The sequence below is a fragment of the Rhea pennata genome, chromosome 2, assembly GCF_028389875.1.
Source record: "Rhea pennata isolate bPtePen1 chromosome 2, bPtePen1.pri, whole genome shotgun sequence".
NCBI classification, from domain to species: domain Eukaryota; kingdom Metazoa; phylum Chordata; class Aves; order Rheiformes; family Rheidae; genus Rhea; species Rhea pennata.
In genome coordinates, this window is record NC_084664.1 from 164298738 (window position 1) to 164310095 (window position 11358).

Below are 11358 nucleotides of genomic sequence, written 5' to 3' on the forward strand. Positions count from 1 at the left end.
CGCGCCTAGCGCCTCGCCGGCCCTCCCCTGCCCAAAACAGCCTCCAAGCTGCGGGTTCCCTGCTCCCACGGAGCAGCCAAGGCCAGGGTGGCTCCTCCTCCGGCAGCCCAAGTGCTGAGCGCCCCCGCCAAAGACCAGAGGAGCCCGGCGCCTCGTACATTCGCACTTTATTCGGACGCCCCAGGTGCAGGAGAGCGTGGCAGGGCCGCGGCAGGGCGGCATGCAGCAGCGCGGGGGCTGCGGGGAGGGCGACGGGGACCCGAGCAGCAGGGAAGCCCCCAGCCCACGCGGCCGAGCCCCGCGCCAGGGAGCGTGCTTGCCTGTGTGCAGAGCCCAGCAGTCCCCGGGGTGCCGCCGCGCCGGCCCATGCCCCATGTCCTCGGAGGGCAGCTGCGGGGAAAGGAAAGTCAGAAGCGGCACCGGTCAACTAGACGGAGTTTTATTAACAGCAGGAGTTAGAGCCACAGCTGGAGCAAGAACAGAGCCTCCCGGTCCTGGGGGAAGGGGCCGGGCCTGCCGCACTGCCCAGGCCCAGGAAGGGACAGGGCCGGGCTCTGCTCCCTGTGGGCATCGAGGGGAGGTGGGGGACCCAGCCGTGACCGTGCTCAGCCCTGCCAACAGCGCCCAGCTCAGGGCCTCCTCGCCAAGGCACCCGATGGCCAGGGAGCAGGATGCTGCCCTTGGCCCTAGCTGGAGCCTGGGGGGTTTTGGGGAGCTCGCAGGCTGCCAGGGCTGACCCTGCACAGCTGTGGAGAGAGCCCAGGGGCGCGGGGCAGAGCGTGCGTGGTGCAAGGGAGGACGGAGGGATGAGTGAGCTCCACCACGGGCTGGGTGAGAAAGTGCTTCCAGTCATCATTCAACGCAAGGAGGGACAGGACATGCCTTATTCACAGCAGGGAAGAAGCAGAGGGTCTGGAACAGAGCGCTGCCCTGGGGGGCTGTGGCAGGGGGGGCAGAGGGGCAGCACTGCTTGCAGCAAGACATCTGCAGAAAAGCATTGCCTGCCCTGCGCAGCACCCTCCCAGCAAGGGGACAGAGCTGCCACCCCTCAGCCGAGCGACACAGGCCCTCCTGCCTCGGGGCACCCCATCCTCCCCTCCCAGCCCACACCAGTCCAGAGGCTTTCCTGGCAGGAGCCAGGGAGGTGGCTGGGGTCAAATAAACTAGAACACGAGAACAGACAACAAGATGCAATGAGAACACCAAACAAAACTGCTACGGGAAGGAGGGCTGAGGAGACTGGGACGCGCACAGCGAGGGCTGGCGCGGGGCAGGACTACTCGTAGCAGTAGGGACACTACTCCTTGGCCCTGCCAATAATGGCCAGGATGTAGAGGAAGATGTTGATAATGTCTGTGTAGAGGTTGAGGGCAGCAAAGATGTACTCCTCGGGGCTGAGCGCCAGCTGCTTGTTCCCCAGGATCATCTGTGTGTCCACCGCCAGAAACTGCAAGAGAGGAGGCTGTCAGGCTGCGGTGGGTGCTATGGGGCTAACTAGCATGGGGCAGTGGGGAAGGCCAGGAACACGTCATGCCCAGCAAGGGCTGGCAGCAGCCCCACAAGTGGGTCACCACTCACCGACCAGAGCACACCTACCCCCCCCCCAAGCTCAGCTGGGCCCTCGGTCTGCACCACTTTCCCTTTGCCTGAACCCCAAGGGATCTCACAGACGACCCAGCCCCTAGAGGGAGCAACAGCAGCCACCTTGATCCAGGCTTGTGGTTCCCCCTCCAGGAAGCTGTTGCAGGAGGAAGGACGCGACAGGATGCAACCTCCCTCCCTGCCACATGAACACTCACACAGGTGAAGAGCAGGGCCCCCAGGGAGGCGTAGATAATGTCCATGATGCGGTTCCGGATAAAGATACAGAGGATGGAGAAGAGGATGAGCACAACGAGGCAGATGATGAGCACTCCCCGGCACGAGGTGAAGTCATACTTCGTCTGTGGGATATGGTCAGGGTTAGAAAGTCCACACATGAGTGGAGAGGTCCCTCAGGGCAGAGCAGAGCAGAGGAACCCAACCCACTCATACTGCCACCACCCTCCCATCTGACCCAGGGCACGAGGCTAGTCACTACTCGCCAGGCAGGTCCTCGTCACCCTGTTCACAAGGGAGGCCACGGCACAGCCAGATCTGGGACATCCCTCCCCCAGCTCAGCTGTTTGCTCTGAGGAACTTCTCTGCAGGACTGCTCTTCCAGGCTTAAACCCAGCGCAGCCCCCAGGGAAGCTGCCTCAGGAGCAATGTGGGCCCAGCAGGGAGCTGGGGGAGCCTGTACGCCCGCCTGCCCCCAGAGCTCACCTGCAGGGAGAAGATGACGACAGTGAAGCAAACGACGACTGTGATGCCCACGGCCATGATGACAGCATCCGTGTTGTAGAAGCTGGCGATCATCCCCACCATGTAGGACAGGCTCACAGTGAGGATGGACTGGGGAGCAGACAGGCATCGTGTCAGTTTGGCTCGCTCGGCTCTATCCACTCCCACTCCTTTTATTGCCCAGTGCTACTCTGCCTATCGTGGTCAGAGCAGAGGGCCTGAAACCACCTGGGCCACTTCCTCCCTAGGAGCCGAGCTTGACCCCGTCATGCTGCACCTCCCCATGGGGAAGGATGTCGAAGGCCCTTCGTATGGGGCTCCTGGCTCTGTCACGTCCGGAGAGCGTGCTCTGCTCTCCTTGGGTCAGACGTGGTCACCCCCTCTCCATTCCCACTCGGGAACCCTCCCCTTCCCTGTGGGGATCTCTCAGGCGTGCTCTCCCAGGACCCTGCCCGTGCCCTGTCTAGGAAGCCTTGAGCAGGGGAGGAAGCTGTTCTCTCTGCCTCACTCCATGATCAAGCTGTAGAGGGAGACAACTGCAGCTGGAGCGGCCTAAAGCAGGGCTGTGCATGGAGCAGCCAAACCCGCAGGCCCACACGCAGCATTTACCAGGGCGACGAGGTTCCAGGGGTGCTTGCGGCGGAAGTCCCCGCAACAGCTGAGCACGATGAGGGAGATGAAGAAGACTGCATAGGAGACATAGTACGTCCAGACGTTGCGTTGCACAAAGCCCCTCACGCCTTTCACAAAGGTGAACACGGCCACGAAGGCGAAGGTGACTGACAGCTGCAGAGTCAGCACCAGGAACACCTGGGGGAACGGCACGGGTCAGGGCACTACGGCCAAAACCCCCAGTCCTGAGGGGCCGGGTCCTGCCCCCCGGTGGGAAGCTCCTACCTTGCGGATGAAGGCCTGCCGGACGCTCTTGTCATCCCAGTGAGCGGTGGGGAAGTCCTGGTTGTCGTAGTAGGAAGGCGGCCCATCCTCGTGGTAGGTGCTGTGCAGGGGAGCTGTGGGGAGCAGAGACGCAGGTGAAAGGGGCTGGCAGGCTGTCCCTGCGTGGCAGCCCGGGGGGCCTGCCCCACAGCCAGCAGCATGGCGTCCCTGTCCGGCAGCCTGCCAGCCCCTGCCCCGCTGGAGCGCCGCCTCACCGACTCGGATGGACACGACGCCCCATCTCCACTGCGCGGGGGGTGGCCTCCCTCCGTCTGGCAGCAGCCGGGCCACGGGGGAGAGAAGAGATGCGGCTGAGGGGCCGGCGGGGGGCTGGGAGCTGGCAGGGGGCTGGGGAGCCGGGGGGCCTGCAAGGAGCGTCGCTGCCCCCGCAGCCAGGCCTGGCCCTTGGCATCTGCTGTGGCAGCACTGCTGTCCTCCAGCAGCTCTATGGGGCACGGGGCGGGGTGCCCTCAGGGCTGCCCCTCAGCAGCACTATGGGGCACAGAGGGGGGTGCCCCCACGGCTGCCCCTCAGCAGTGCTATGGGGCACGGAGGCTGGTTGCTCCCTATGGCTGTCTCTCAGCAGTGCTATGGGGCATGGAGGGGAGGCACCCCCATGGCTGTCCTTCAGCAGTGCTATGGGGACAGAGGAGGGGTCATCCCATGGCTGCCCCTCAGCAGCGCTATGGGGCACGCTGCCCCCTGAGCTGTGCTGTGCCCAGAGCTGCCCTGAGTGGAGCAGGGATCCCCCCGCCCCCCAGCCCCTCATGCCCCTACGCCTGCAGCCCCTCGTGCCCCCCAGCCCGCAGCCCCCCGCGCCGGCCCCCACTTACAGTCCTGGTCTCCGGGGACCATGGGCTGCGGCTGGGCGTAGGGCGGCTGGGCGTAGGGGCCCTGTGGGTAGGGCCCGGGCGGCGGGTAGGGCCCCGGCGGGTAGGGCCCGGGCGGCGGGTAGGGCCCGGCGGCGGGGAAGGGCGCCGGCGCCGCGGCGAAGCCGGGCTGGCCGTAGGGCGCGGGGGCGAACTGCGGCGGCGCGTAGGGCCCCGCCGGGTAGGGCGGCTGCGCGTAGGCCGGGGGCGCCGGGGGCTGCTGCCCCTCGAAGCCCTCGCCCGTCACCAGGAAGCTCTTCTCGTGCGACATCTTCCCGGGTGCCGGCGGTGCCGGTGGTGCCAGTGGTGCCGCCGCGCTGCGGAGGAGGCAGAGCGCAGAGTCAGGCCCCCGCCGCCAACTGCCCCGCGCAAGATGGCCGCCCCCCGCGCCGCGCGTTGCCATGGCGACACCCCCCCCACCTGGCTCCCTAGGCCCCGCGGCGCCCGGGTGGGGGGTGTCACGGTCACGGGGGGGGGTGTCACGGCCATGGGGGGTGTCACGGGGGTGTCACGGGGGTGTCACGGGGGTGTCACGGCCACCCCCGGGGCCCGCGGGGCGGTCCCGGCGGAAGGGAGGCCGGAAACGCCCCGCTTTGGCCAGCCGGCGTCATGACCCCCCCCCGGCCCCTCGTGACCGGCTCCGCTCCCTGCCCTACTTCCAGCGGGGACGGGAGCGGGGACGGGGAGGGGACGCGGCCGGCACAGCCCCGGCACCGCGCCGATGGCAGGTGGCTGGAGCTGCCCCCCGCCGCCCCCCGCTACGGCCCCCTGCCGCTCACCGTCCCCCCACGTCTTCCCCCGCTCCCCGTCCCCCTCCTCCGCTCCCCACCCCCCTCTGCGTCCCCCCGTGTCCCCCCACTCTCTGTCCCCCCCAGTCTGACGGCCCCCCACATCCCCATGCTGCTCCCTGTGCCCCTGTGTCTCCCCCAGCTCCATGTCACCCCCCCGTCCCCCCCCCGTCCCTCCCAGACCCACGGTTCCCCACAGCCCCATTCCGATCCCTGCCCCCCCAGCACCACATCCCCCCTGCCCCATGGCGCCGCAGGCAGGACGGGCCCACGGCTGCCCTCCCCATCCCTCCAGCCCCCCGGCCGCGCTCCCCGCCGGCCCGGCCCCCCTCCGGCACCGCACACCCCCTTGCCGCGCCGGGGGCTTGCCCCCCGCCTCCGGAGCCGCGCTCCCGAGGAACCCGCGCACGGGGCCCACGGAGCGCCGCCGGCCCACGCCGTGCCCGGCAGCGCCGCCCCTGCCGGGGATGGCACGGCACGGCACGGCGCGGCACGGCACGGCGCGGCGCGGCACGGCGAAGGAAGGGCCCTTTCGGCGGCGCAGCCTGTGCCGCCCCGCGCACCCGGCCCCGGGCCAAGCGGACGGGCTCCGTCGGCGCGCCGGCCCCCCGGGAGGGCGGCGAGCTGCGCCGGAGGGGCGCCTGCCGCCACGCGGGAACAGCTCCCGGGGCACACGGCTTTCCAGGGAGCCACCAATAAGCGGCTTTGCCCTAACGCTCTGTAATTCCACGGCACGGCCTATTTACGGCATCGGAAATCCTAATCCCGGCCCGGGGCACACGTAGCCCGGAGCCAGCGGGAGCAGGACCCGCAAGCGGCGCTGCACCAGGCGGGCACCCGGCGGCGGCAGCTCCCGCCGGCACCGAGGCCCGGGCCCAGACCGACCGCCGCCAGCGCAGCCGGCGGATCCAATTATAGCAGCTTTCGTTAGCAGGTTCCTGCGTCAGGAGAGCTGCCGGGGCTGAGCTCCGCACGGCGCGAGCCTGACGGCGCTACCCGCACGCGGCAGCCCCCGCGAGCTCCCAGGGATCACGCCTACCCGGGAACGGCCCCACGCCGCCGGGCAGCGGGTCGCTCCGGGAGGGGAAACCAGGAGAGGGACGCGGGCAGGCGCCGGCGCCGTCTCCTGCGCAGGAATGCCACAGCTTGGCACGGAGGTGCCAGGACCAGGACCGCCACGGTCCCGGCCCGCAGCACCTGTACGGACACTCGGCAGGGGTGGGAGACGGAGATCCCCCTCCCCCCGCGACTCCTGCAAGCGCAGGATCTCGCCGCCCCCTCGCCGAGGTTTCCCAGGAGAAACGCCTACATGCCACCTCCGGCACAGGCTGCTGCGCGAGGAGGGCCAGCTGCCCTGTGGCGAGCTCGCTGCGCCCCGACGGGGAGACCCGCACCACGGGAGAGGGGCTCGCTGCTGCGTCCCTGCCCCACGCTCCGGGAAACGGGCATGCTGCTGCATCCCCGTCCTGCAGCCTGGGAGAGGAGCATGCTCCCGCATCCCCACCTTGGGAGAGGGGCATGCTGCTGCATCCTTGCCCTGGGAGACGGGTGTGCTGCCATGTCCCTGCCCTGCATCCTGGGAAACAAGCACACTGCTGCATCCCCGTCCTGCACCCTGGGAAATGGGCATGCTGTCGTGTTCCTGTCCTGCACCCCAGGAAATGGGCACGCTGCCGCATCCCCACCCTGCAGCCTGGGAGAGGAGCATGCTCCTGCATCCCTGTCCCATGAGAGCGGCACCCTCCCACAACCCTACTTCGGGAGAGGGGCACGCTCCCACATCCCCACCCCACGAGAGGGGCATGCTCCCGCATTCCTGCTCCACACCTCAGGAAAGGGGCATGCTCCTGCACCCCCACCCCGGGAGAGGGGCACCCTCCCACATCCCTGCTCTGCACTCCAGGAGAGAGGCACCCTCCCGCCTCACTGTGCCCTGGGAGAGGGGCAGCCGCCTGCCTCCCTGCCCTTCAGCTGGGTCCCCAGCAGGGCTTGGGGACTGGCTACAAGCACCTGCCCAGCTCCTCTGGGGCAATAATCACATGAGGCAACTTCCTCTAATGTTCTGCGAGAACATCAGCCGCCAGCCCGGCCGGAGGGACAAACCCTGCCTGCACAGCACGTCAGCCTGGGATCCTGCTGCTGCCCCAGCCCGTGCTGGCAGCGCGTGCTCTCCCCTCCCAGGCGCTGCAGAAAGCTGCAGTGCTGCACCGACACAAGCTCCTTCTGCAGCGCCGGCAGCCGAGCCAGTGGGACGGAGAGCCTGCCTGCTCGGAGGGCAGCCTGGCAGCGTTCCCACGCTGCTGGCCTGGCCCTAGGACCCCCCGGCTCTGTGCCCCCTGCAGTCCTGTGAACCGCTCGCCCATGCCTGCCGGCTGCACAGCTGAGCTGCTGCCATTGGTGCTGCTCCCTGCCCGGCACGCTGGCATGTCGGGCCCTCGGGAATTGCATAATGCAGCCTGCGCCCAGGAACAGGTGCCAGCAGCGACGCACGGCACAGGGCGAACACTGCCCCGAACGCCGCCCGGGAGCGCCCCAGCTCCGCGGCCGGGCAGGCGCGAGGGCCGCGGGCCGAGGCTGCGCCTCGCGGGGTGGCTGCTGCAGGAGGCCTGGAGCAGGGGGGGAGGCTGCCAGGCGGCCCAGTAGCTCGCTTTGCCGCTGGCACCCAGCACGGAGAAAGCAGGTGAGAATGGCTCCCCCAGTGCAGAGCCCTGCCGAGCCCTTGGCACCAGGCCCCGCACACCCGCCCCGCAGTCCCCAGGCCCGATGGGGCCTCCCCAGAGCATGGGCCGCTCCGGTGTGGTGCATGCAGCCCCCGCGCACTGGGCACTGTGCTGATGTCTCATCCCCCCCCACCCTGGTACGCCTGGCTCCATGCATTACCCGCCTCCCGGTACACCGGACCCGGTGCATTACCCCTGCCGTGCCCGGCTCAGTGCATTAACCCCTCCCGGTACACCGGACCCGGTGCACTGCCGCCGAACACCTGCTACAGGGCATTACCCGCCCCTGTACGCCGGGCCCGGCGCATTGCCCCCACCCCCGGCAGGCCCGGCCCGGCCCGGCGCACGCCGCCCCCGGAGCCGCTCCCCGCTCCCCGCTCACCGAGGCGCCGCTCGGGGCCGCGGACAGCGCTCCGCTCCGCTCCGCTCCGCTGCGTGGGGGGCCTGGCGGGGGGCGGGGCCTGGCGAGGGGGCGGGGCCTGGCGAGGGGGCGGGGCGAGGCCGGCGGAGGGGGGGGCGGCGGCAGGGCGCCCCCGAGCGGCGGCGGGGCGCGATCGCGGCTACGCGCAGGCCGCGGCAAGGGGCGACCGGGCCGGGGACCTCCGGCACCGACCCGGCACCGACCCGGCACCGCGGCCCCGTGCCGGACCCCGGGACCAAAGGGACCCCGTGCATGCCCCCCCCCCCCGGGACTAACAGACCCTCCGCATGCCCCCCAAGGACTGGCGGACCAGTGCATGCCCCCCCCGGGACCAAAGGGACCCCGTGCATGCCCCCCCCCCGGGACTAACAGACCCTCCGCATGACCCCCAAGGACCGGCAGCCCCGTGCATGCCCCCCCAGGATCAAAGGGACCCCGTGCATGCCCCCCCTGGGACTAACAGACCCTCCGCATGCCCCCCAAGGACTGGCGGCCCTGTGCATGCCCCCCCGGGACCAAAGGGACCCCGTGCATGCCCCCCCCCCGGGACTAACAGACCCTCCGCATGCCCCCCAAGGACAGGCGGACCAGTGCATGCCCCCCCCGGGACCAAAGGGACCCCGTGCATGCCCCCCCCCGGACTAACAGACCCTCCGCATGCCCCCCAAGGACAGGCGGCCCCGTGTATGCCCCCCTGGGACCAAAGGGACCCCGTGCATGTCCCCCCCGGGACTAACAGACCCTCCGCATGCCCCCCAAGGACAGGCGGCCCTCTGCATGCCCCCCCGGGACCAAAGGGACCCCGTGCATGCCCCCCCCCCGGGACTAACAGACCCTCCGCATGCCCCCCAAGGACCGGCGGACCCGTGCATGCCCCCCCCGGGACCAAAGGGACCCCGTGCATGCCCCCCCCCAGGACTAACAGACCCTCCGCATGCCCCCCCCAAGGACTGGCGGCCCCGTGCATGCCCCCCCGGGACCAAAGGGACCCCGTGCATGCCCCCCCCGGACTAACAGACCCTCCGCATGCCCCCCAAGGACTGGCGGCCCCGTGCATGCCTCCCCGGGACCAAAGGGACCCCGTGCATGCCCCCCCCCGGGACTAACAGACCCTCCGCATGCCCCCCAAGGACCGGCGGGCCTGTGCATGCCCCCCCGGGATCTAAGGGACCCCGTGCATGCCCCCCCCCGGGACTAACAGACCCTCCGCATGCCCCCTCCAAGGACAGGCGGCCCTGTGCATGCCCCCCCGGGACCAAAGGGACCCCGTGCATGCCCCCCCCCTGGGAATAACAGACCCGCCGCATGCCCCCCAAGGACTGGCGGGCCTGTGCATGCCCCCCCGGGACCAAAGGGACCCCGTGCATGCCCCCCCCGGGACTAACAGACCCTCCGCATGCCCCCCAAGGACTGGCGGCCCCGTGCATGCCCCCCCGGGACCAAAGGGACCCCGTGCATGCCCCCCCCGGGACTAACAGACCCTCCGCATGCCCCCAAAGGACTGGCGGGCCTGTGCATGCCCCCCTGGGGACCAAAGGGACCCCGTGCATGCCCCCCCCCCCGGGACTAACAGACCCTCCGCATGCCCCCCAAGGACAGGCGGCCCCGTGCATGCCCCCCCGGGACCAAAGGGACCCCGTGCATGCCCCCCCCAGGACTAACAGACCCTCTGCATGCCCCCCAAGGACTGGCGGCCCTGTGCATGCCCCCCCGGGACCAAAGGGACCCCGTGCATGCCCCCCCCCGGGACTAACAGACCCTCCGCATGCCCCCCAAGGACCGGCAGCCCCGTGCATGCCCCCCCAGGATCAAAGGGACCCCGTGCATGCCCCCCCCCCGGGACTAACAGACCCTCCGCATGCCCCCCAAGGACTGGCGGCCCTGTGCATCCCCCCCGGGACCAAAGGGACCCCGTGCATGCCCCCCCCCGGAATAACAGACCCTCCGCATGCGCCCCAAGGACTGGCGGCCCTGTGCATGACCCCCCGGGACCAAAGGGACCCCGTGCATGCCCCCCCCAGGACTAACAGACCCTCCGCATGCTCCCCCCAAGGACTGGCGGGCCTGTGCATGCCCCCCCGGGACCAAAGGGACCCCGTGCATGCCCCCCCCCCGGGACTAACAGACCCTCCGCATGCCCCCCAAGGACCGGAGGCCCTGTGCATGCCCCCCCGGGACCAAAGGGACCCCGTGCATGTCCCCCCGCCCGGGACTAACAGACCCGCCGCATGCCCCCCAAGGACCGGCGGACCCGTGCATGCCCCCCCGGGACCAAAGGGACCCCGTGCATGCCCCCCCCGGGACTAACAGACCCTCCGCATGCCCCCCAAGGACAGGCGGCTCCGTGCATGACCCCCCGGGACCAAAGGGACCCCGTGCATGCCCCCCCCGGGACTAACAGACCCTCCGCATGCCCCCCAAGGACAGGCGGCTCCGTGCATGACCCCCCGGGACCAAAGGGACCCCGTGCATGCCCCCCCCGGGACTAACAGACCCTCCGCATGCCCCCCAAGGACAGGCGGCTCCGTGTATGCCCCCCCGGGAGCAAAGGGACCCCGTGCATGCCCCCCCCCCCCGGGACTAACAGACCCTCCGCATGCCCCCCAAGGACAGGTGGCCCTGTGCATGCCCCCCCGGGACCAAAGGGACCCCGTGCATGCCCCCCCCCCGGCACTAACAGACGCTCCGCATGCCCCCAAAGGACAGGCGGCCCTGTGCATGCCCCCCCGGGACCAAAGGGACCCCGTGCATGCCCCCCCCCCGGGACTAACAGACCCTCCGCATGCCCCCCAAGGACTGGCGGGCCTGTGCATGCCCCCCCGGGACCAAAGGGACCCCGTGCATGCCCCCCCCCGGGACTAACAGACCCTCCGCATGCCCCCAAAGGACTGGCGGCCCTCTGCATGCCCCCCTGGGGACCAAAGGGACCCCGTGCATGCCCCCCCCCCGGGACTAACAGACCCTCCGCATGCCCCCCAAGGACAGGCGGCCCCGTGCATGCCCCCCCGGGACCAAAGGGACCCCGTGCATGCCCCCCCCCGGGACTAACAGACCCTCCGCATGCCCCCCAAGGACCGGCAGCCCCGTGCATGCCCCCCCAGGATCAAAGGGACCCCGTGCATGCCCCCCCCCGGGACTAACAGACCCTCCGCATGCCCCCCAAGGACAGGCGGCCCTGTGCATCCCCCCCGGGACCAAAGGGACCCCGTGCATGCCCCCCCCCGGAATAACAGACCCTCCGCATGCGCCCCAAGGACTGGCGGCCCTGTGCATGACCCCCCGGGACCAAAGGGACCCCGTGC

The 11358-nt window shown here is 70.5% G+C and overlaps 1 protein-coding gene across 3 annotated transcripts; it reads right to left on the minus strand.

The window, feature by feature from the left end:
* Positions 1–150: 150 nt before the first annotated feature.
* Positions 151–8081, minus strand: GRINA (glutamate ionotropic receptor NMDA type subunit associated protein 1). Of its 3 annotated transcripts, none has more exons than XM_062568469.1 (8): positions 8018–8081; positions 4092–4444; positions 3474–3530; positions 3220–3332; positions 2932–3132; positions 2305–2433; positions 1800–1943; positions 151–1447 (listed from the first exon to the last, which is right to left on the minus strand). In XM_062568469.1, exons 2-8 carry the CDS (start codon positions 4396–4398, stop codon positions 1298–1300), a joined length of 1101 nt encoding a protein of 366 aa, XP_062424453.1. In that variant the 5' UTR covers positions 4399–4444; positions 8018–8081; the 3' UTR covers positions 151–1297. The 3 variants fall into 3 exon arrangements, with proteins under 3 accessions (XP_062424453.1, XP_062424455.1, XP_062424454.1); XM_062568471.1 differs by lacking the exon at positions 8018–8081 and adding an exon at positions 5261–5317; XM_062568470.1 differs by lacking the exon at positions 3474–3530.
* Positions 8082–11358: the final 3277 nt, after the last annotated feature.